Source organism: Lathamus discolor, chromosome 3, assembly GCF_037157495.1.
Source record: "Lathamus discolor isolate bLatDis1 chromosome 3, bLatDis1.hap1, whole genome shotgun sequence".
Classification (NCBI taxonomy): domain Eukaryota; kingdom Metazoa; phylum Chordata; class Aves; order Psittaciformes; family Psittacidae; genus Lathamus; species Lathamus discolor.
The window spans coordinates 1166481-1187575 of NC_088886.1; the positions used below are offsets into that span (position 1 = coordinate 1166481).

The 21095-nt window shown below is 46.6% G+C and overlaps 1 protein-coding gene across 3 annotated transcripts in view; it reads left to right on the forward strand.

The window, feature by feature from the left end:
• The window catches only part of NEGR1 (neuronal growth regulator 1), a 271823-nt gene that overhangs the window by 171855 nt on the left and 78873 nt on the right, over positions 1-21095 (forward strand). For all 3 annotated transcript variants that reach the window (XM_065673034.1, XM_065673032.1, XM_065673033.1), the window contains exon 4: positions 13567-13698. In XM_065673034.1, the coding sequence (XP_065529106.1) occupies positions 13567-13698 (132 nt within the window). The remainder of the gene's footprint in view (positions 1-13566; positions 13699-21095) is intronic.

Consider the following 21095-nt stretch of genomic DNA (forward strand, 5'->3'; position numbering starts at 1 on the left):
AAAATCGCAAGCAAAAATGGCACCTAAAAGCAGAGTTTCTATTTAATGTTCCGATTTATACTTTTAATTTCTCATAATGTATTTAAAGGCAAACTTTTAGCTAACATTAAAAGCATCTCTACAACTATGACTTGGTGCAGAGCCACCGACACTGGCCCCATGCAAGCAAAGCAAGGTCTGCCTGGCTCAGAATAGGGGAGATGCAGCCTCATATCTCAGAGCTACTGGCATGGGAATCCTGGAGGGCTTTGTGTTTGTAAAGGGTACTCCCTGCCTCCAGCTGGCTGCAGTCTGTGAGCATGGTATTGCACCGGTTCTTCTGCAGGGACTCCACTGCGGTAACTGGTTTTGCAGTGAAGGTCTTTGTGCTATGCCCACCGCTCTCATGAAATCCATGTAATTGAGGGGAAGAACAGCTTCATGGACTGTCACAGCTTACTGCAGCGTCTCATAATCCTGAGTAATGGTTTGCTTTACAAAGCAAGATCTAGGCAAAAAAAAAAACCAAAACAACTTTTGACCTTTAAGACAATGACAGTGAATTCTGCTTGAAGTGTCCATCAGGGGACACAGGGAAAAATTCACTTGGAGCAGAAAATGGATTTTAACTAAATGTCAAATAAAATTTTATTGGAAACCGTGGTGATACTTCAGAGTAATAGCTTCAAGCATTAGGTTGGCTACAGAAAGGAGCTGTTACAGTCATCCTGGAGAGGGAAAAAGGGAGGATTAGAGCACTCAGGCTGGAGAAGGGGTCTGAGAAGGAATTAGACCCTTCTCGTCTCAAGTTCAGTCAAATTGGTGCATGTAACTACAAGGGCTTTTAGTGAATCAGTGAGTTTGTATCTTCACCAAAGGATTGAGAGTGGGGACTGAGAGGAAAGATGGCATCACTCAGCTCCAGATCAATTACATTAGCCCCAGTGAGACCTGCAAATGAAATGTGAGGAAGACACTAATCAAAGATGTGTATCAAAAGGCCTGTAGGGACAGGCCAAGGGGAATGGCTTTAACCTGCCCGAGGGGAGACTGAGCTGAGCTCTTAGGCAGAAGCTCTTCCCTGTGAGGGTGCTGAGGCGCTGGCACAGGGTGCCCAGAGAAGCTGTGGCTGCCCCATCCCTGGCAGTGCTCAAGGCCAGGTTGGACACAGGGGCTTGGAGCAAGCTGCTCCAGTGGAAGGGGTCCCTGCCCGTGGCAGGGGTTGGAGCTGGAGGAGCTTTGAGCTCCCTTCAACCCAAACCAGGCTGGGACTCTACATAAGCCTAATAGCATTCGTTTGTTCTCCAAGCCCCTAAATCCCACTTTGTCCATCTCCAAGCCTGCATTTCTTTATCTGCCCGTGGGTGAACTCTTCTCTGCTACAACGGATTAGCTGGGTCTATCTGCTCCTTTGGAGCAAATGCTCCCCCAGCTGAGCTGGCAGGACAAGGGGCAGGAAGGGCAAGGCCAGGCTGAGATGCTTTGACAAGCCTCAGTGCTAAGGCCTGGCAAAGTCACTGCAAATGCTCCATTATGGGGCTACATCATTACAAAACCCTCTTTTCCTGAGCAGGGAGTATAGTGCAGCCGCTGCAGGGTACTGGGATGTGCCTTGGGTGTCACCTGCTTGATTAATGGCCTGAACTCTGTCCAGAGCAGAAGAACACAGGATCCAAACACCTTTTTGCTCAAAATATACTGTAAAATGTGATGGAAAGAACCATAATTTACAGACTCTGTTCTGTCTCCTAAATAAAGAGGAATTTTCCCATTTCGGTCACGCTGCACCACTGTCGTGCTCAGGTGTATATTCTGCTGTGCAGACAGTTATAAATGGCATTCAAATCCAAGTAAATATCAGTGTGGCAAACAAGAAGCCTGGATTTATTAGAAAACAAAATGCAAGAGAGTTGAAATGGCCTGATTTCTGGGACGATTTATATTCTGTCTGCAGCAAATTACCTTTATCTAAACACAAGCTTCATCTGCACTTGATAATTTCTACCATTTTCCTCCTGTCACTCCCAACGGCACTAATGAGGGTTACATGCAAGCATCACATCTAGAATGCACCACTAAATCATATTAACGAATCGCAGTTAGAATATTCTGAAGCTGTTTGTCAATGCTGCTACTAAAAGATAAGAAACTGAAATCTGTGAATACAAATGATTCAATGTCGACTAATTCCGAAGTATTATCATGATTTGCATCAGTGCAGCCTTTATGTGCATTAGGTTGGGCTCAATTTTTTTGAACAAGAGAAGGTCTCTTCCAACCCAAACTATGATTCTATGATAAAATGATCCTTTTCGTAGGAATAAAACCAGAATGTATTTGGAGGTGATTTTTAACTGGGTACATAAATTGTTGGCGTGGAATCTTTATTGTGCATGTTTAACTTGCAGTCATTATGTAAATGCTTTCATTATATAAATATTCATTATACAAACCCATTATGTAAATCCACAAAAATCCACACATTCAGTGCAACGCCGTCAGGAACGCGGGGCTGTAGTTTGTAATCTGAAATCTTCCATTGTTAAAATGTCACCCGAATAAATTGTAGGTATTACTTATTTTGTTCTGACATTTAAGAGCAAAGAGCAGCATCAATAGTTTAAGAATGAAACCAGAATTTTAAAGGATTAAGGTCTGCCTGAAAGAGGACTCCAGCCTCAGACTCCTCTATGTGCATGCAGCTTGTGTGTGCGTGCTGCGATGATGATGCTGGAACACGAGTGCTGCCAGGAGCGGGGACAGCAAAAGCCATTCAGAAAGGTTTTGGTAATATTACTGCTTTGTAACTTTTGGGTGCTGTCTGTCAGAACTCTTTTCCTCTTTGGTTTTGATAATATTCCCAAAGGCGTATTGCCCCATCCACAGAGCAACCACCACCTGAGGCTTGCTAGGAAAGCCTGAACTGTCCTGGGTTTATCTGAATGCAAAACAAGTTTAAATTACATCGTTTCACAAAGTCTAATGGAAAAAGCAACATTTTTTTCTGTCCAACTCCTTTAAAACAAAATTTCACTTAGAGTCATAGAACAGTTTGTGTTGTAAGGGAGCTTAAAGCTCCTCCAGCTCCAACCCCTGCCACGGGCAGGGACCCCTTCCACTGGAGCAGCTTGCTCCAAGCCCCTGTGTCCAACCTGGCCTTGAGCACTGCCAGGGATGGGGCAGCCACAGCTTCTCCGGGCACCCTGTGCCAGCGCCTCAGCACCCTCACGGGGAAGAACTTCTTCCCAATCTAACCTGAGCTTCCCCTGTTTCAGTTTGAACCCATCACCCCTTGTCCTATCACTGCAGTCCCTAATGAAGAGTCCATCCCCAGCTTCCTTGTGGCCCCCTTCAGATACTGGAAGCTGCTCTGAGGTTTCCATGCAGCTTCGCTTCTCCAGGCTGTCTTCCTATGGGAGGTGCTCCAGCCCCATATCATCCTCATGGCCTACTCTGGACTCGCTCCGACAGCTCCATGTCCTTCTTATGTCGGGAACACCAGAACTGCGCACAGTGCTCCAAGTACTATACTACATACTAGTACTCAATCATCTCATGGAACTACATGAGCTGTAAGGTCCTTCCCAACCCAAACCATTCTGGGCTCCTGTGATTCCTTCAGTCTTGTTTCCAGGGAATGATGAACCTGAAGAGTTTCCAAAATAACCCAATAGACACCTCCAAAACCCCGTAGGAACTGTTCAGCACATGCTAAATAACAGGGGAAAGCTACACTTACCCAGTCATGAGTCTGACTTTGGGTTTGAACACCCCTCCTTCTCCAACACATTTCATTTGCTGCCAGGGCATGTGTGCAGGAGTGTGATATGACTGAACGTAATCTAATGCCCGTCCTATTGTTTCTGGACAGCCCTAAAGCTGTGAAGATGTATTGCATTAATGTATCATCATAGCCATGTCGCCCTGACTATATATTAGTGTAATACATCTTCAGAGCACTCAAATGATAGGGCTGTCGGGGAAGAATGAGTCTCGGACCCCATTCAATTCAATTACAGGACAAAAGGCAATGCTCATCCCTGAGCAGAGGCGGTTCCTGCACAACCCTTCCTGAAGCACGCGGCTACAGAAAGCTGATACTGCAAAGGAGCAGCGGAGAGCCTTTTTTAACCTTCTTGCTAAACCCTAACACACAAAGCTTGATATGAGCAAGCGAACATCAAATATTTTGCTCCACTTGCACTTCTGCTCGAGAAGCACCGTTCTTCAGACACTATCCACACATGACAGGAATAAGAAGCATTTTGTTGAAGTGCAAGTACTCTGAACTTGGGTTTTCAGGCTGAAAATGCTTCACTGACATGAATTATTATCAGATTTCAAGGGCTTTGTGTGTGTACAAAGCGTGAGTCTTTTAAAATGCTCCTTCTCTTGCTTGAAAACTGTTTTAAAACTTAAAGTTTTGGAAACAAAAGCATCTGGATAGTGTCTCTTATCTTATTAAATGCTAAACATGGAGTAGCTATCACTGCTGGTGAGGGCAATTTCACACCTAATATATCTATAATTGTTGATCCTGGAGAAGCTGCTCTCATCCATCCTCTGCTGAGCTGCTGCCTTTGCACAGCAAAGCTCCCCCAGCACTGATGAAGGAATGGCTTTAACCTGCCAGAGCGGAGACTGAGATGAGCTCTTAGGCAGAAGCTCTTCCCTGTGAGGGTGCTGAGGCGCTGGCACAGGGTGCCCAGAGAACTGGAGCTGGATGGGCTTTAAGCTCCCTTCCAACACCAGACCATTCTGTGAAGCTGTGTGAAGGATCTTACCATCAAACCCCATGCTCCCAACTTTGTTATTCAAAGTCCGTTCAGCAGGTTCCTCAACCAGCCTGGCAACACTCATCTGAAAAGAACCCTTTCACTCTAGCTTCCCTGGTCCAGATGGCTTAAAACCAGAGACTGTTGTTCCCTGGTTAATGGGTTTGGGTGTGCAGTGCTTGGAGTAGTCATTCTATTATCTCCCTTCAGAGGATCCCATTTCATTTTCTGCAGCTACTTAGTGTGAGCCCTGAAGGTAATGAAAGGTTTTCTCCCTTGGAGCTATCGCTTACTCGAGGTGATGTCCTGCAAGACACATCAACAACCTGGAGGCTGGAGCTGGCAATGCGTTCATGATCCTGCTCCACTCAGACGAGGTATCTTGAGCGGCAGTGATGTGCAGCCACCTTTCCTAAGTGGAGGTAGATTAATTGCTGCATTAGGCCAAAAACGAAGCTGGTTCCCTTTAGGTGTCTCAGAAGCAGAATGTAAAATAACTCAGTGATCTGCCCTGATCAGCAGTGACAGTGATGTGCCTCCCTTCTGCCATCATCACTCATCTTGCAGGCAATAGCTTCATTACGGCGCCAACGCTGTGCTCCTCGGTCAGGTGAAGCATTACTGGGATGAGCTGAAACATCTGTTCCCTGCATCTGAGCTGGAAGTGTTTGGAGATGAGCCAGGAAACCTTCCCAGGCACACCAAGGCAGGGACAATCGGCCGTGATGGCTAAGAGTTAGGGCTCAGATGCCTTGGGGCTTTAAAAGCTCTCTCAACCTACTCCTAGGCTGGGTTTATGGAGAACACCTCTTCTTCTTCTGCCTTGACCTAAACCCCTTATTCTGTGCCATTTGAGGAAGCTGCTCAGCTCTAGGTTTACAACTCCGAGATGCAGTACTTTACACAAGCCCATTGCTCTGCAGTTTTTATTGAACAGGGATATTGCTTCTCCCAATCATCAGGTCTGGTCAGGACCTCTGGGAATCAGGAACTCTTCCAGCCTGGTGCCTTGGCATGTTTGCCTGTTAGCACTGAAGGCACGGCACCAAAGCTTTCGGCTGCTGCCAGGGCCAGGGGTCTGAGCAATGAGTATGGTTGCAGAAGTTGATGCTAACAGAGGATGGCAACTGCAACACATCCCCCATTGGCATGCAGAGTGAGTTGGGTGGGTTTATACCATGAATGCAAGAACTTGCACTGCTGCCTCCTCCCCAAGCCTCTTCCTTGGCTGTAATGTGGTGAAAGGAGCTGCTGCCATGCATGGGTGAACAAGAACTCACTGGAAAACAGCAAGATCATTTGTCTCCTGAGACATAGGGTAGATCAAGGGGGACTCGGGGTCCTTCATCATGAGAAAAACCTTATGCATGAGGCACATGAATATTGCACTGGTGGGGACGTAGTGATTGCATAGATGGCTTGGTCCATCTCACCACTGCATGGGGACTTGAAGTGTTGTGATTAATATTTGATACGAATTTAATGGCCTGGCTCGTGCTCCTGAGCGGAGTTTTTTTTTCAGTTGGTAAAGGCACAGCGTGCCATTAAATCAATGGTTCCTTGATGCCAAACACACAGCTGGCAGCTTCCCAGGAGCTCGAGGGGGAAAGATGTGGAGCTCTAAGTGGAGTAAATGGGGGGATTAATTAACTGTTTGAAGACAGCAGTACAAACAGTAGCACCCAACACAAACTGCTCATTGTCATTCTTTCCTTTCCTTTGGATAAACTATAAATAAAGGACTTCCAAAGTCCCACCTCTCCCATACAAGAGGTGATGTCTTTTAGTTTCTGGTTATGGGACTTTGGGCCTTTGTTCTGTCTCAATACTTGTAAGTTCATTCTTGGGAGATTTAGTATTAGGAGTCAATTAAGTGACAGTCAGTATCAAGATCCATCACTCTGGGGTCAAGGGACATTACACTGCCTGTGGTTAGGGGTGTTCTGAAGAAGACTGCTCTGAAAACTGTTAGTGGGACAGTTCCAGAAGTTTGAGTACCCCTTCAGGAACAATTAAAGGTATTCCTAGAAATCCTCATGTCTTCTTAATATCTTTCAAACAGCCTAAAAAAACCTGTTAAAATACAGTTGTCAGGAAACAAATATTCAAACTACAATGGTCAAATAGTTGGGTCTTAACAACAGAAGAAATGAGAGTAACATTGCAATCTTAGTGAAATAGAGATTCAAACTGAATCAGTACAAAAGCACTGCATGGAAATAAGTAGGATTTTTTGAACTATTTGATGGCAACTGGAAAGTATTTCTCTCTTTTCAATAAAAGCAGATGAACTCATTAATAACTCTGGAAATGCTATGAAAATTACGCTTTGAATATTTGCTTAGTTTAGTTTAGTCCCTCAGATGTGAGTTCATTTTGATTTCAGAATTGCACTTTGGAGGGAGCAATCTGTGTACCATAGAAGATATTTCAGTGAAACAAAGCCTTTAATGTTCAAAACCAAACCAAGGAGCTGCAGATTTCACCCTTTTCCCCCTTCCCATGGTATGGCATTCCTTACGGCACTGTGAGATCCTGCCTTTGGAACAGCGTGTGCTGTCTTGCACAGGTGTCTTAGAGGAAAATAACAGTTCGTCTCTAAAATGCCTCAAGATGCTTCTATTTCCTGTTTATTCTGGGGACACCCCCTCTGGGAGGGCAGCAGGCTGAAAACCGAGGCTGGGCACGCTGGCAGCAAGTGAAGAGCAGATGCCACATTCATCCCAACCATACCTGCTTTATTCTCCTGAGCCATTGCTTTGGGGCATTTTTATGAATAGCTCATATTTTAAACATACCAAGAATTCTTTTTAAAATGCTTAAAAAAAAAAAATCGTATAGATTTTGAGGGCTCTGAAGAAATATGAAAAGAAAAAAGGTCATTAGTGGTAAGTCATAAATGACAAGTCACTCAATTTTTGTGGTATCTCCAGATTCAACAAACTGCAGACAGAAGACTTAAAAAGTGAGAGTGATCAGCGCACGTATTTGAGACAAATGGGTAATCAGTGGATTATAGAATCACAGAATCCCATCACAGAGTGGTTTGGGCTGGAAGGAACCCTAAAGCTCATCCAGCTCCAACCCCTGCCACGGGCAGGGACCCCTTCCACTGGAGCAGCTTGCTCCAAGCCCCTGTGCCCAACCTGGCCTTGAGCACTGCCAGGGATGGGGCAGCCACAGCTTCTCTGGGCACCCTGTGCCAGCGCCTCAGCACCCTCACAGGGAAGAGCTTCTGCCTAAGAACTCAGCTCAGTCTCCCCTCGGGCAGGTTCAAGCCATTCCCCTTGGCCTGTCCCTACAGGCCCTTGTCCAAAGCCCCTCTCCAGGTTTCCTGGAGCCCCTTTAGGCACTGGAGCTGCTCTCAGGTCTCTGTGGAGCCTTCTCCAAGCTTGCTCAGCCTGGAGATGTGATAAATAACAGACTGTCGTTTGCAGTGTCTTATTTTGCTACAGCAACAGGAGGAAGGAGTGCTGTAAAGCCATCAGACATCAGAGCTGTGATAACACGGCTTTGCCCTGGGTCAAATGCCTGTGTGGCACCTTCCAGGCTCCTCCTGACCCCAACCCCAGGGCTCCTGCACCCTCTGGCAGAACACAGACCAAGTCTATTCCCAGAGCTGCTACAGGCATGGGGCTTTACTGGGAATAATAAGCCCCTTCCCATGAGCCAAATCTGCACATTCAGTGCTATAAATTATAAATAAGCTCAAGTGAGATTCAAACGCGTAGTTTGCTGTTTAAAAATCACTGCCCTGCTCTTCCCTACATACTTTTAATTCCTGTTTTGCCAGGAAAGGTTTTCTTAGGCTGTTTTCAGCCTGCAGATGTTCATGGTGAGCTGTTTGCTGCAGGAGACCCAGCAGCCTCTGTGGAAGAGGCTCTCTTGCGAACCCCTCTCAGGCCAAAGGGTGCTCTGCATCTCATGGTGCAGGGATGACCCCTCCTTGCTGCAGGTTGTGGTCTTCCAGTGGAAAGCCCTGGCCTTGGCAGCAGAGTGCCCTTATGCCCCTGCAGCACAGAGCTCTGAACACAGCCGCAAAAATCAAGCTCAGGTTTCTCTTCTTACTCACTGATGTTTAACACAGGGGAGGAAATGCTACCCTTGCAAAAGTCCTCCTTCCAAGCCTTTGAGAGCGGGTCCATATGGCAGCGTGTACGTGTGCTACACCTGGTGCCAGATACCACACGTGCGGTAAGAAGACACAGTTTTAATTGTGTTCTCTCCTGAGGAATAACAAGAGTGAGGATTTATCATGCATTATATCACACAGCAGTAGCAGAAAATGTACATTCAAGTCTAGTGTTACTGGCTTTTCCCCTCCTGGCTACAGAAACTGGTGTTAACAACCGAAGATATCCAGAGCAGATTGCTCCCATGTCATGTGTATCAGCTAGTCTAGTTCAGAGATCTGCTGAAAAACCTATCAGGAATATCCTTGGACATGAGGCAATCTAATGCCTGTATTTCTTTCACTTCAACTTACAGGCTTTACCCATCTTTGATCAAAGATCTTGGCTAACACCACCTCAGGCTGATGGACCTGATGAGTCTTCCAGATCTCTTTCTCTCAGACACTGGCTCTGTGGCCACAAATGCCAGCCAGACACATTCCTAATATCTTGTAGGTCTGCACAATGTACGTGTTCTGCAGAAGGGCAGAACAAGGAGCTGTTACCCTGGGCTGTGAGACATCATAATAAAAACAGTGAGAAAACTGAGTTATCTCCTGAACCTTGGCTGGAGACTGAGCTGAGCCCTTAGGCAGAAGCTCTCCCCTGTGAGGGTGCTGAGGCGCTGGCACAGGGTGCCCAGAGAAGCTGTGGCTGCCCCATCCCTGGCAGTGCTCAAGGCCAGGTTGGACACAGGGGCTTGGAGCAAGCTGCTCCAGTGGAAGGGGTCCCTGCCCATGGCAGGGGTTGGAGCTGGAGGAGCTTTGAGGTCCCTTCCAACACAAACCAGGCTGGGATTCTGTGATTCTATCAATATCCTTTTTTGAGCAGGATGCGCATGCAATGTAACAGAAATGTGCTTACATACACTTACGCATATATATTTCACATAAAATGATTTCAGTTATCCCACACAGCCATGGGAAGTGTCTAGAAATAAAACCAAGCTTTCAAAGATGAAATACTCTGCAGACAAATAAGAAAGATTAAATGGAGCATCTCTGTATTCCCTAAGAAGAGTACATATTTCTCATATTTACTCAAAGCTTTCTTATGTGAGCTGGATGCAAAACTTCTGGGGACATGAGGGTTTAAAAATGACTTAATTTTAAGGTTTTTAACTGTGTATGTGAGTTGTATGAAATACTTGGGGGTTAGAGCACTATAAAAAACCATGTATATTTCTCAGCATAAATTAGATTAACAGCTGAGTATAAAATCCCTATAAATACAGGGGTTACAAAAACTGCTCATGGGCATTTCGGAAATCATTCCAATAGGAATTAGTAGGGTTGCTCCACCAAGTTTTCACCCAGCAGCAACAATGCCTTTGAGATGCAGGGATGTGCTGTGCTGTCACCATGTCCCGCAGCACCCAAAGGCAGCTGATGCCAGCCCCTGATATACACACGGAATCCCAGACTGGTTTGGGGTGGAAGGGACCCTGGAGATCACCTGGTTCCAGTCCCCTGCCTTGCCCTGCAGGCGTGGCTGCTGCTGGTATCTCCTGGCTGGCAGGGTGGCTGCTTGCCAGACCCAGGAGCTGATGCTGCTGTTGTTGCAGCAGAATTATGCTGAGTGTGTGAACCTGTCACTTGTCGGCACAGAGCAGCGGCTGTGCTGACCCAGCAGAGGCTGAAGGCTGATGATATTCTAGGTCCCTTCCTACCTGAACCATTCTATGATTTCCGTGGCAAAGCGAGTGCCAGGAGTACAGCTGCAATCCAGGAACTGCTAAGGAAATGAAAACTGGGAGGCAAGGAACTGCGTTGTCCCCTGATGCCAGAGGGGAGACTGAGCTGAGCTCTTAGGCAGAAGCTCTTCCCTGTGAGGGTGCTGAGGCGCTGGCACAGGGTGCCCAGAGAAGCTGTGGCTGCCCCATCCCTGGCAGTGCTCAAGGCCAGGTTGGACACAGGGGCTTGGAGCATCCTGCTCCAGTGGAAGGGGTCCCTGCCCATGGCAGGGGTTGGGACTGGATGAGCTTTAAGGTCCCTTCAACACAAACCAGTCTGGGGTTCTATATTTTGTTTACAGTAGCCCAAATATTTGATGCAGAGAATGTTTGGTTTCAGCTTAACTCCAAACCACAAATAACTGGGTTTTTTTTATGAAATTCCGTGTACTTGTAGATATTTTGTAGATTTTTGTCTCTTTTTCCAAATTGATGCTGGGAAATGGGCTAGGACATACCATAAATCAGTCCCAGGACTCGTATACGGTATTTCAGTGCATAGCACATATCCAGGGAACTGCTGACACTGGAGAGCATTACAACCTCAGAATTTAATAGCAGTTTTTCACCTGGCACACAGGAGAATTTTGCATTGATCTCATTCTCTTGGTGTTACAAAGACAGCAGAAGTCTTGCTGGGAACTCTTCCTGTGCAGGCAGGGGTTTGCGTCCTTCACTGCTGTTCAAAGCAATAGCAAATAACATTGCCCTGGAAACTGATCCATCCTGGCCAAAGTGGAGCAGGACACGGGCCATGATGTGCACAGGAGCAGTTGGTCTGCTTGTGGAAAGGTTTTGTCTGTAATTTATTGCTATCACCAACATGGAAAAGGAAAAAATCCCTCATTCTCATGCAATATCTCCAATCCCATACGTTATTGCATCGCATTTTATGAATGTTCACTTCAATTCACAATCATTTTCCAATTTCAGGCTTATCTTTCTACTTTACCTAACCAGTGTTTGCTGGGCCTCTCTCCCGTGACAGGCACGGTATAGTGTGCTTATTAATGTATGAAATTTATCTCCAAGCGATGCGCTGGTATAATTGATGTTTTGAACCTTGCACACATTAAAACACTCATCCACCAACAGATAAGCAAACACAATTCAGTGCTGTGATGGACAAGGACGTAATACTTCTCCTTAGCTCTCACTGCCCAGTTCAGATCTTTATCATTGCTCTGTAAGGTGCAAAGTCATTAACAGGCAATTAAAAGCCTGTCTGGCTGGGAAAACACTTTCAGCAAGTGGTGTTAACCTTTGGGCCTATAATTTCCAGTGTCTGTAGCCATGAGTGCTCTGATGGATTGCTTTAAGATAAAAATGATATTTGAAATTTGGGGTTTATGTGGTGAACGCCTTGTGAGCAGTCCGAAACAATCCATTTGCTCCTTACCTAGAGTGCACTGCTCAGAAGACACGGAAAGATGAGCTCCGAACCAGGCAGTAATTTTCCCCTGAAGGATATAAGCTCCGGGAAGACCTGAGAGCAGCTCCAGTGCCTGAAGGGGCTGCAGGAAACCTGGAGAGGGGCTTGGGACAAGGGCCTGTAGGGACAGGCCAAGGGGAATGGCTTGAACCTGCCCGAGGGGAGACTGAGCTGAGCTCTTAGGCAGAAGCTCTTCCCTGTGAGGGTGCTGAGGCGCTGGCACAGGGTGCCCAGAGAAGCTGTGGCTGCCCCATCCCTGGCAGTGCTCAAGGCCAGGTTGGACACAGGGGCTTGGAGCAAGCTGCTCCAGTGGAAGGGGTCCCTGCCCGTGCAGGGGCTGGAGCTGGAGGAGCTTTAAGGTCCCTTCCAACACAAACCAGGCTGGGATTCTGTGATCCCAGAATTCTCACCTGCCAGGAAGGAATCCCAGCAGGGCACAGCTGGGAGGTACCGGGATTTGGGAAACGACAGAAATTGCTGTGTTTGCTGTGACTCCATGTCAAGTGGAGATAAATTAGTTCATGAAAGATGCAATTGTTCTTGCTCTCTAAAACAAAGAATGTTTTCACTTACAATGCACTGAGGAGTTACATACACAAATATCTCAGACTGGTCTTCATGTTCTTTTACATCAGACAAACCAGTTTTCACAAGGGCTGACGCTCACTGTCCTTATTGCTGTGTAAGAAAGCAGACACTGAGGATGATATTCCTTGGGTTTGGGTCCTTTGGCAAAGGAGAATTACTGCTTTTTATTTTACTTTTAATTTGTTTCTATATATATTATATAAATGTAAAAAAAAATCTTTTAATTAGTACTGTGAGATATGTATTAGGGCACAAAACATAAGCACTGGGTGGTGTGTCCCTGGCTGTAGGATCTCCCACCCTCTCCCATCCACCACCACCCATTAGATGTGGTCAGCCCCAGTTCCCTTCAGCAGCCTGCAGGGTAAGGGTCCCCAGTTCATGGGGTTTGCCAGCATTCATCTCCACTTGGTTGATGCTGCAGTGGTCATTGGGAAGCAAGGGCACCTGGTGCTGGGCTACCACCCACTCCTGCTGGTCCCTTCAGGCTGCCCTGAGCACTGGCTTTGCCGCAGGGTGCTTCAGGGGCAGGTCTTTGCCCAGGTGCAGACCACGAGCCCTGATGGTGCTGAAACTCTTAAGGCCAGCATTTGCCTGAGGACCATCCCTTGTGTTCTGGGAAGACCATCGGGGCAGAGCTGCAAATAGCCCTCATGGGTGTGCAGGCTGAGCTTTGGGGCAGGGCTGCGAGAAGGCTCTTGGTCCACTGTAGGAGCTTGAAGGGGTTCTCAGCCCACCTTAGAGCCGGGGCTCCTGAGCAGCTTCCCCTTGGGTGTGTGCTATCTGCAGCATCCACCAAACCCACTGTTGCTGCTCAGGTGCTGCTGTGGCTTTGGGTGGTTTGTGCTCAGCTCCCAGTAATTTCTTTCTCTGCTTCTTTCATTGCAGCAAAGCCCTTTGAGAGTGGGCAGTACCTGGACATCTATGGAATTACAAGAGACCAGGCTGGGGAGTACGAGTGCAGCGCAGAAAACGATGTCTCGGTCCCAGACGTGAAGAAAGTAAAAGTCACAGTAAACTGTAAGTCCTCTTGTTTTTTATCTCTAAATCCAATGGAGTAGAGGGATGTGGTTAAGAAGAAAAGTCTAATGTGCTAAACTGCTGTTTGTGGTGGAGCTGTAGTGCGTTGGGTTTGTGCTACAGGAGGGACCTGTGCTGTTTGATGGATAAGTATAGTCTTGCGAAAGGAAGGTAAAATAAGACTAAGGTTCAAGCTCTCTTTTTGTCTGCTGGGGATAGTGGTGTTGGTGCAGGCTTCAGAGCAGGGTCTCTCACTGGACTGTGGTGATGAGATGAAGGTTTTGGAGACTTCTTTTGAGTAATTGTCTGAGTAACTCTTGAGGGTTGTTGGGCCGAAGTGCTTCTGGTTTGATTTGCCATGCTTGTGCAATAATATCTGGAGATGAGAAGCTTCTTGAAACGCTGTTTGGGTGATCAGACGGTGCTGGATCACCGTGGAAGTTTGGAATGGTCCTGGTAGAGGCAGTAGGTTGTTCTGTGTGGCTCTCCATGGCGAGGGCAGGAGGATGCTGCTGGGGTGATGTCCTCCTGTAGTGGCCTCGGTGGGTGACAGCAGGAACCATCAGTGTGCCTGTACTGATTGTTACAGCCCATCAGGTCTGACCATCACACTGAAGAGGTGTTTCTAGCTGGGGCTGAACTTGGTTTAGTGCTTGGTATGATATGAAACCTTCAGAATAGTGTTGCTCTTCCCTCCGAACTGCAGAAAACAAACAGAAAGGGAATGGGGATAATTTCTCTCATTTGTTGGAACACTGGATTTTATGTGAAGTGCAATTACCCAGCTTGCAATTTGTGACAGTTCCTGGTTGGAATTTTGCTGTGGTGTCTTTACTGGCTGCAAATCTTTGAGGTGTCGCTTTGTGTCTTCCTGCACAGGCACTGTCCCTGTCAACATGCTATAGGCAGTGAAGCTGCTTGTTCCAGGTCCCTGCAGGGCTGGTGGGGGGAGATGGGGCTAGCTGTGCTACCTGGCCGTTTGTGGGATGCTCCCATGTTCAAAAGCTAAACAGACTGTCCTCATTTACATGGCACCAGGGTACTTGTAGTCTGGTGCTCCCCTGCAACATGGTGGGTCAGTGCACTAATGCGCGTAGACCAGCTGGACCATGCACGGGGTCTCACAGGCAGCTCTCTGTGCTGCTCGGTCACACAGGCTGGTGGCACTGCCTGCAGGTGCTGAGGCTCTGACACCACGTGCTGTGACCATCAGCTCTTGTTCTGCAAGTCACAAGTACCAACCTTGTCTGCAGAGCAGCTCAGTGAGGCTCATGTAGAGTCCATCACTGTTCTCACTGCTTCTTTACCCTCATTGACATGTTCCCATCTGGATGAGCTTTGCTGAATCACCAAAAGCAGGCAGTGCTCTGAAAACCAGGGGCTGTGTGGGAGGAAAAACCACAGTGGATGGTGTCCTATGGAACTGTTAGTTTTTGCACAGTGTATTGACAGTGGTAGGTTGTCATTAAGAGAAGTTGTGCAGCTATTGGCATAGGTGCGCCCTGGGGGTTTGGGGTGACACACCTCATACAAGCTGTACTCGCTCCACCATGGTTTGTGCTGTTAGGTAGGTAACTTCCAATAGGGAGCAGAAGAAATTATGAGCTCAGTCTAATTTCAGGAAAACAAATGTTGCAGCTGTGTTATTTCATACCACAAGGATTTTAACAAGGGTGAAACTGTCTCTCTTGGAAGCTTTGTAGTGTTCACAAGAAGGGAAAAGTTGGTAAGTCTGCTTAGTGGGTGTTTGTGGTTTTGAAATAAAATCCCACCATGTGGTAAACTCATGGTATCTCTTTCCTTCTGAGCCAGGATGTAATGTGCAAATGACCTAGTTTGGATAAAAGCATCGACTTAGTTGTCCAAAGCCAAAACTCAAGCTTAAATGCAACAGCTGCTGATGTGCATTGATGTGCACCCTGCATCCCAAGTCAGGTCAAAGTTGGAACCTTTTCTGGCTTCAATTCATGGTTTTCTTAACCTGAGGTTTGAGCCTGTTGGATGTCTGTGGGTGGGAAAGGTGACTCTGATGGTGTTAGGAAGGTGAAGCAGATACTTGAATAAAGCGTCCAAGCTAAGCTTTGTCCCAGTTCAGCTACCTAGGCTAAACTGGAAGTGTCCGTGGCCATGGTGAGGATGCATGTGGTACTGCATCAGATGCAGGCAAACTTCTAAGTCTGCACTGGAGATACGCACAGTATTTTGCTTTTAGTATTTCTTACAACTAAGCAAGAAAATGGAGAGGGGAAATAAAACTGAAGCAGTGTGAAACCAGGATCTGGGTACAGCATGGAGCAGTTTGTACACATGAGCGATTTGTCATAGTCAGCTAATTGTTAATGTGCTTCTGTTTGGAGCTGTACATTGTCTGCTCGCCAGTTATGCACAATACAAAAACACTCCTAGCATCTGCTCCCCGCTAATGATGCTCATCTGTTTTGGCCAGGCAGAAAAACAGCACACTGCATTGAGGAGAGGGTCACGCTGGAGCTGGGTGCTGCCCATGGGTCTGCTGCTCGCACACAGCGGGTGCACTGTGCTGTGAATGGTGCTGAGCTTTGCTTCCAGCTCCTTAGCATGGGAGGCCTGCTCCGAAGGGGATGTCATGCGTATGATGAGTAGGATGTTGCCTGATTGCTGTCAGTTGAGGTAGCCTGGCAGGGCAGCTTTCCATCAGTAAAAGCTCGATATTACATTTAAGAGAGCTGTGGTTTATCTGCTAATCATTATTATTTAAACTTGGAAATAAATTTTATAGAAATTTCTTGTAAAAAGAAGAGAGAAAACCTTCAGGTCCTCTTGTCCTGTGTGGAGCACTCTCCTGAGCTAAGTCTTATTAAGTCTTGTTTCTTCAAGGGCACAGAAGATGCTGCAAGGGCTGGAGCAGCTCTGTTCCAGAGCCAGGCTGGCAGAGCTGGGCTGGGGCAGCCTGGAGAAGAGAAGGCTCCTGAAGGGGAGACCTGAGAGCAGCTCCAGTGCCTAAAGGGGCTGCAGGAGACCTGGAGAGGGGCTTGGGACAAGGGCCTGTAGGGACAGGCCAAGGGGAATGGCTTGAACCTGCCCGAGGGGAGACTGAGCTGAGCTCTTAGGCAGAAGCTCTTCCCTGGGAGGGTGCTGAGGTGCTGGCACAGGGTGCCCAGAGAAGGGCAGGGGTTGGAGCTGGAGGAGCTTTAAGCTCCTTTCCAGCCCAAATCAGTCTGGGATTCTGTGACTGAAATGTCCATCTCCTTTTTCACCTGTAGTGCTTACAATAGAAAATAATCTTGCGAGTAACACTTGTAGCTGATGCTTCACCTCCTGCTCTTGCACCCTTGCTGCCTGATGGGCCGTCTTGTGCTGCAGAAACATCACTGCATCTCAGAGTCTCAGTAATCCCTGTTTCATCTCTGTATCCCTACACCATGTCTTGCACAGTGATGTCTTGACACCCCATCTCCAGCACAGAGGCCGGTGACAGCCCAGTTCTGCATTTGCATGGATATGATCACTTAACTACTGCTTCTGACACCTTATAGTACTGTTTCACTGTTATTAAAGGACCATTCTTTACTGCAGACCTGGTAACTGTAGAATAAATCAAGGTTTTATTATGCCCAGTTAATAGAATGTATCAATGAGCCCTGAGTGGTTACAGTGGATATAAGCATAATTTTGCATATGGATATTCATCACATCCAGCAGTTGTTCAGCCATCCAAGCATGTACAAGAAAATTACCAGGTTTAAATTACTTTCTGAATTTCAAGTTTCTTGGCTGGGCAGCTTCCACCCATACATAAACAGCCAGGTCGCTGCCTTCCAGCACGTGGGTTTCACCTCTAATGGCTTTACAGGCTTTCTTTGGACAGTTTCACATTGCACAATCTGCCTTTTCTATTTCATTTATGTCTGTCCCCTGTAATTTTCCTTTTAAAAATAGTGGTTTGAGAATCTGTGGTACACTCATCTGCCTGAGTTCTGAGAGGGGATGGGGGGGAAAAGCAGTTGAAACTGCTGGTTTCTGAAGAAGGAAAACTACTGAATCAAGTTAAAGTAGATAAGATATAATCCAATTTCATTTGGCAAGTAAATCTTATTAGCGTTTTCCATTACATTTTAATAAAGCAAATACTGATTTATAGGTGATAATATTGAAACCTACTTTGCGTCTGAATTAGCAGGACTTAAATACATTGCCTGAAAGCTGGTCTGAAACTCTCCATGTGGTGCTGTTGCTTTGCTGACTCCTCTGGTTTATTGGGGCCACGCTTAAAACATGTTCAAGGCAGCTGTTAAATGGGAGACTCTGCAGAAGAGTTGAGGCTGTGCTGAGATGAAGAAGAATGGGATGTGTGCAGCAAGAAATGGGCGTTCATTTTAATCTATATGAAGTTGTCAGCTACCCAAGTACATAGCAAATGTGTGCTTCAAAGTGGAGCTGTATTGCTGCAGAATTCCTGGGTTTTAGGTAATATATGCCAATGGTCTGAGTTTCTGTAATGGTATCTTGAACAGCTCTGTTAGAGCTGGATCCTGCAGACTTCACTGAACTAAGATCCAGTGGCTTTAGAGAGCGGAAAAAGCCATTCAGTTGAAATCAAAAGGCAGTAATTTAATTCCAACTTGCATGAACCCCACCATGCTGCAAATTGAAGGCCAAGGTCAGCCGGGCTTACCAGGGAGGTGAAAATTACTGTTCCTGTGCTGAGGGTGCCCAGTTGGCACTGGCAGTGCTGGTGCGGTCTGGTCCTGTCAGGGATGTTGTCTTGGCTGGCTTGGGGCCTTCCTGGCAGCTTGGGAGGGAGGACAGGTCTTCACTGCTGAGCCAGGACACCCAGGAGGTTGTTCTGGCATGAGCTGTTTTGATGGAAATGATGTCTAGTGCAGCCTGGTCTCGATGTGCAGCAGCTGTCCCGCCTCTGATTGCCACAGTCTGCAGAAGAGGAAGCTCATCTGCCAGGTTTGGAGATGGTAAATGCAAGCAGTGCAAGGATAACTCATACTACTCTAGATGTTGAGTCACATCAGCTTCCAACATCTTCTTTGCACAGGTATATTCCATTAGATCTGGGAAATACTGAAAATGGAAGATGGAAGTGAATAGATTATACGGTAATCTGTAAAAACTGTATTAACAGGGAAAGCTGTGCCCCTGAAGCAGTGTTGCCAGTAGATGTTTGCCCAGGCTGTCCGTAAGGTGTCTCTAGGGATTGCAGCTCCATGGGCAACATGGTTGGTTGTAGTCCTTCACTGAGTATCTGTCACAGTGACTAATGTGAAACCACAGTGCAGAATTCCTTTGAGGAATGGGGAACAGATCAGTCTTGCCTTGAGATCTCTTTGGAAACATCAGACTTGTGTTCTCCATGTTCACCTCCTTATGTCCACCAGCCCTAATTCAACCTGTCTTTACTCTTAGGTCATGTTTTCTAGGGAATTGACTGAATGCTCCTTTCCCACAGCTGACTTGGTGCAAAGGAAGGGCTTTCTCAACGGAGGTATTTAAACCTGAGCTAGGATGCCAGGTGAGGTGTTGGATTGCTATGGAAGGGTTATTTTGATGCCTGTCTGTATATCTGGCCAGGGGACTTGTCTTCCCTGTGAGAGCAGAGAACACTGCAGGTGGGCAGCCCTGGTCACCTGCCTTGCCTCTTTACCAGCTGATGAATTCCAAGTGTTGAGCTTGTTCCTGTTTAGTTTCATCCGTTTTTCTCTATAACTTACCAGGGTTGTTTCAGGGTTCTCATCTCTGACAATGGTTTTAATGGAAACCTCACCAGCAGCAGGCCCAGGGCTGATATGTGAGCGAGCAGCCAGGGCAGCAGACCCTGAGCAAAGCCTACAGACAACACACACTCATGCAAAGGGAGCTTTAAGCCAAGCCCAGATTGCTGGTGCATGGGAGGCATGGGGAAATGCTGCAGTTAAGCTGCGGTATCCACAGCTGGCCCCTGCTATGTGCAGGAGCTGCTGACCTGACACCATCTATTCTTAACAAACCTCTTGGTGATTGCTCATCTTGTTATCTTCAGCTGCTTTCACATCTTTGATTGCTTGAACAGCTTTTTTATGGGGATTGGAGATAAGTGGGCTGGCTTGTAATTCCCTGGCTCCTCTTGTACTCCCCTTTCCTGAAAGAGGCTTATGAAGGCAGCATTAGGCACATGCCCTGCTCTTCCAGGAGCTCTTGAATGTAGCTTGGACTACATTTTTGGAGTTTATTATGCCAATTGGATTTGTATCAGTTTGGTTTATTCCAGTACTTGCTGCATTACTCTTTCCTTGCATTAAATGTGAAGTATAAACCCATTAATCGTGGTCAGTGAACTGGTCAAATTGTATGTTTGGAACAGTACTGCTCGTGTGCTTCCTGCTGTGATGGCTTGATGAGATATTTTATGCTGCGGGTTTGGTATGTTTGTTGTTTTTCAATGGAAGGAATGCCTGAGCTTCCTGTAGGAACGTGAAGTCCTGGCTTTGGCTTTGCTGGGACAGGTTAGGGTTTGTGCAGAGCAGCTGAACTCATTAGCATTTCTTAGAAGTCTGCCTTACTGTTGCTATGGTGCTTTGCATAATATTATGCATAATACTCCGATTTTACTTTGAAACCAGACATACTGTACAAGCCACTCTATCCTAATTATATCTGTAACATTAAACCCACTGGGGAAAATCATGAGAGGACTTCAGTGTTTGCTGGGGCTCCTCATACCTGGGCACGTTGCTGTGACATTATTCCCCCAGAAAGCATCTTGCTAGAAACTGTTGCTGGGGGAAAATGATTCAATATCAAGTGGTTTTTGGGTTCAGCAAAGCAAATTTCCCTCAATCAAGGTGAATGGTCATTAACTAAAAAGAGAAGACCCAAATCTTTTCTGAAGCTCTCGGTGGTCCTCCTCTGCATCAATATAAAATTATTTGGAGCAATATGAGAGGAGGAATGGGGCTTCAGTTTAAGCATAAATAAATCACTCTGATTCTTTCAATATTTAATAGCCACAGATGTGCAGCTTCATGGTTACTTCCCTGATGAAATTTAGGACCTGGAAGGTTATGGTCAGCATTGGCTTTAGGAGACCAGGAGTCATTTTGTTGGAGAAATATAAATGTACTTCTATCCATAAGTGCAACATCAGTTTTGTTTTCATTTCAAACAGCATGGACAGTGTATTGAACAGTTGTACGTGTCTGTGAGAGTCTGTTTCTGCAATGCTGTTTAATAGCCAGCCTGAGAAGGAACAGCCTTCTCGGCTGTTGTACCAGAAGCTCACAATAGGTGCTGCATCTCACAGCCTCAAAGACCTGAAGCCTCATCAGAAATGTTTCCTCTTGGTGAGGACTCTTCCATCCCGTTACAAAGCTGCTTTCCTATTAAACCAGTTAAACCCAGTTCTCTGAAAGAGCAGAACTGCTGAGAAA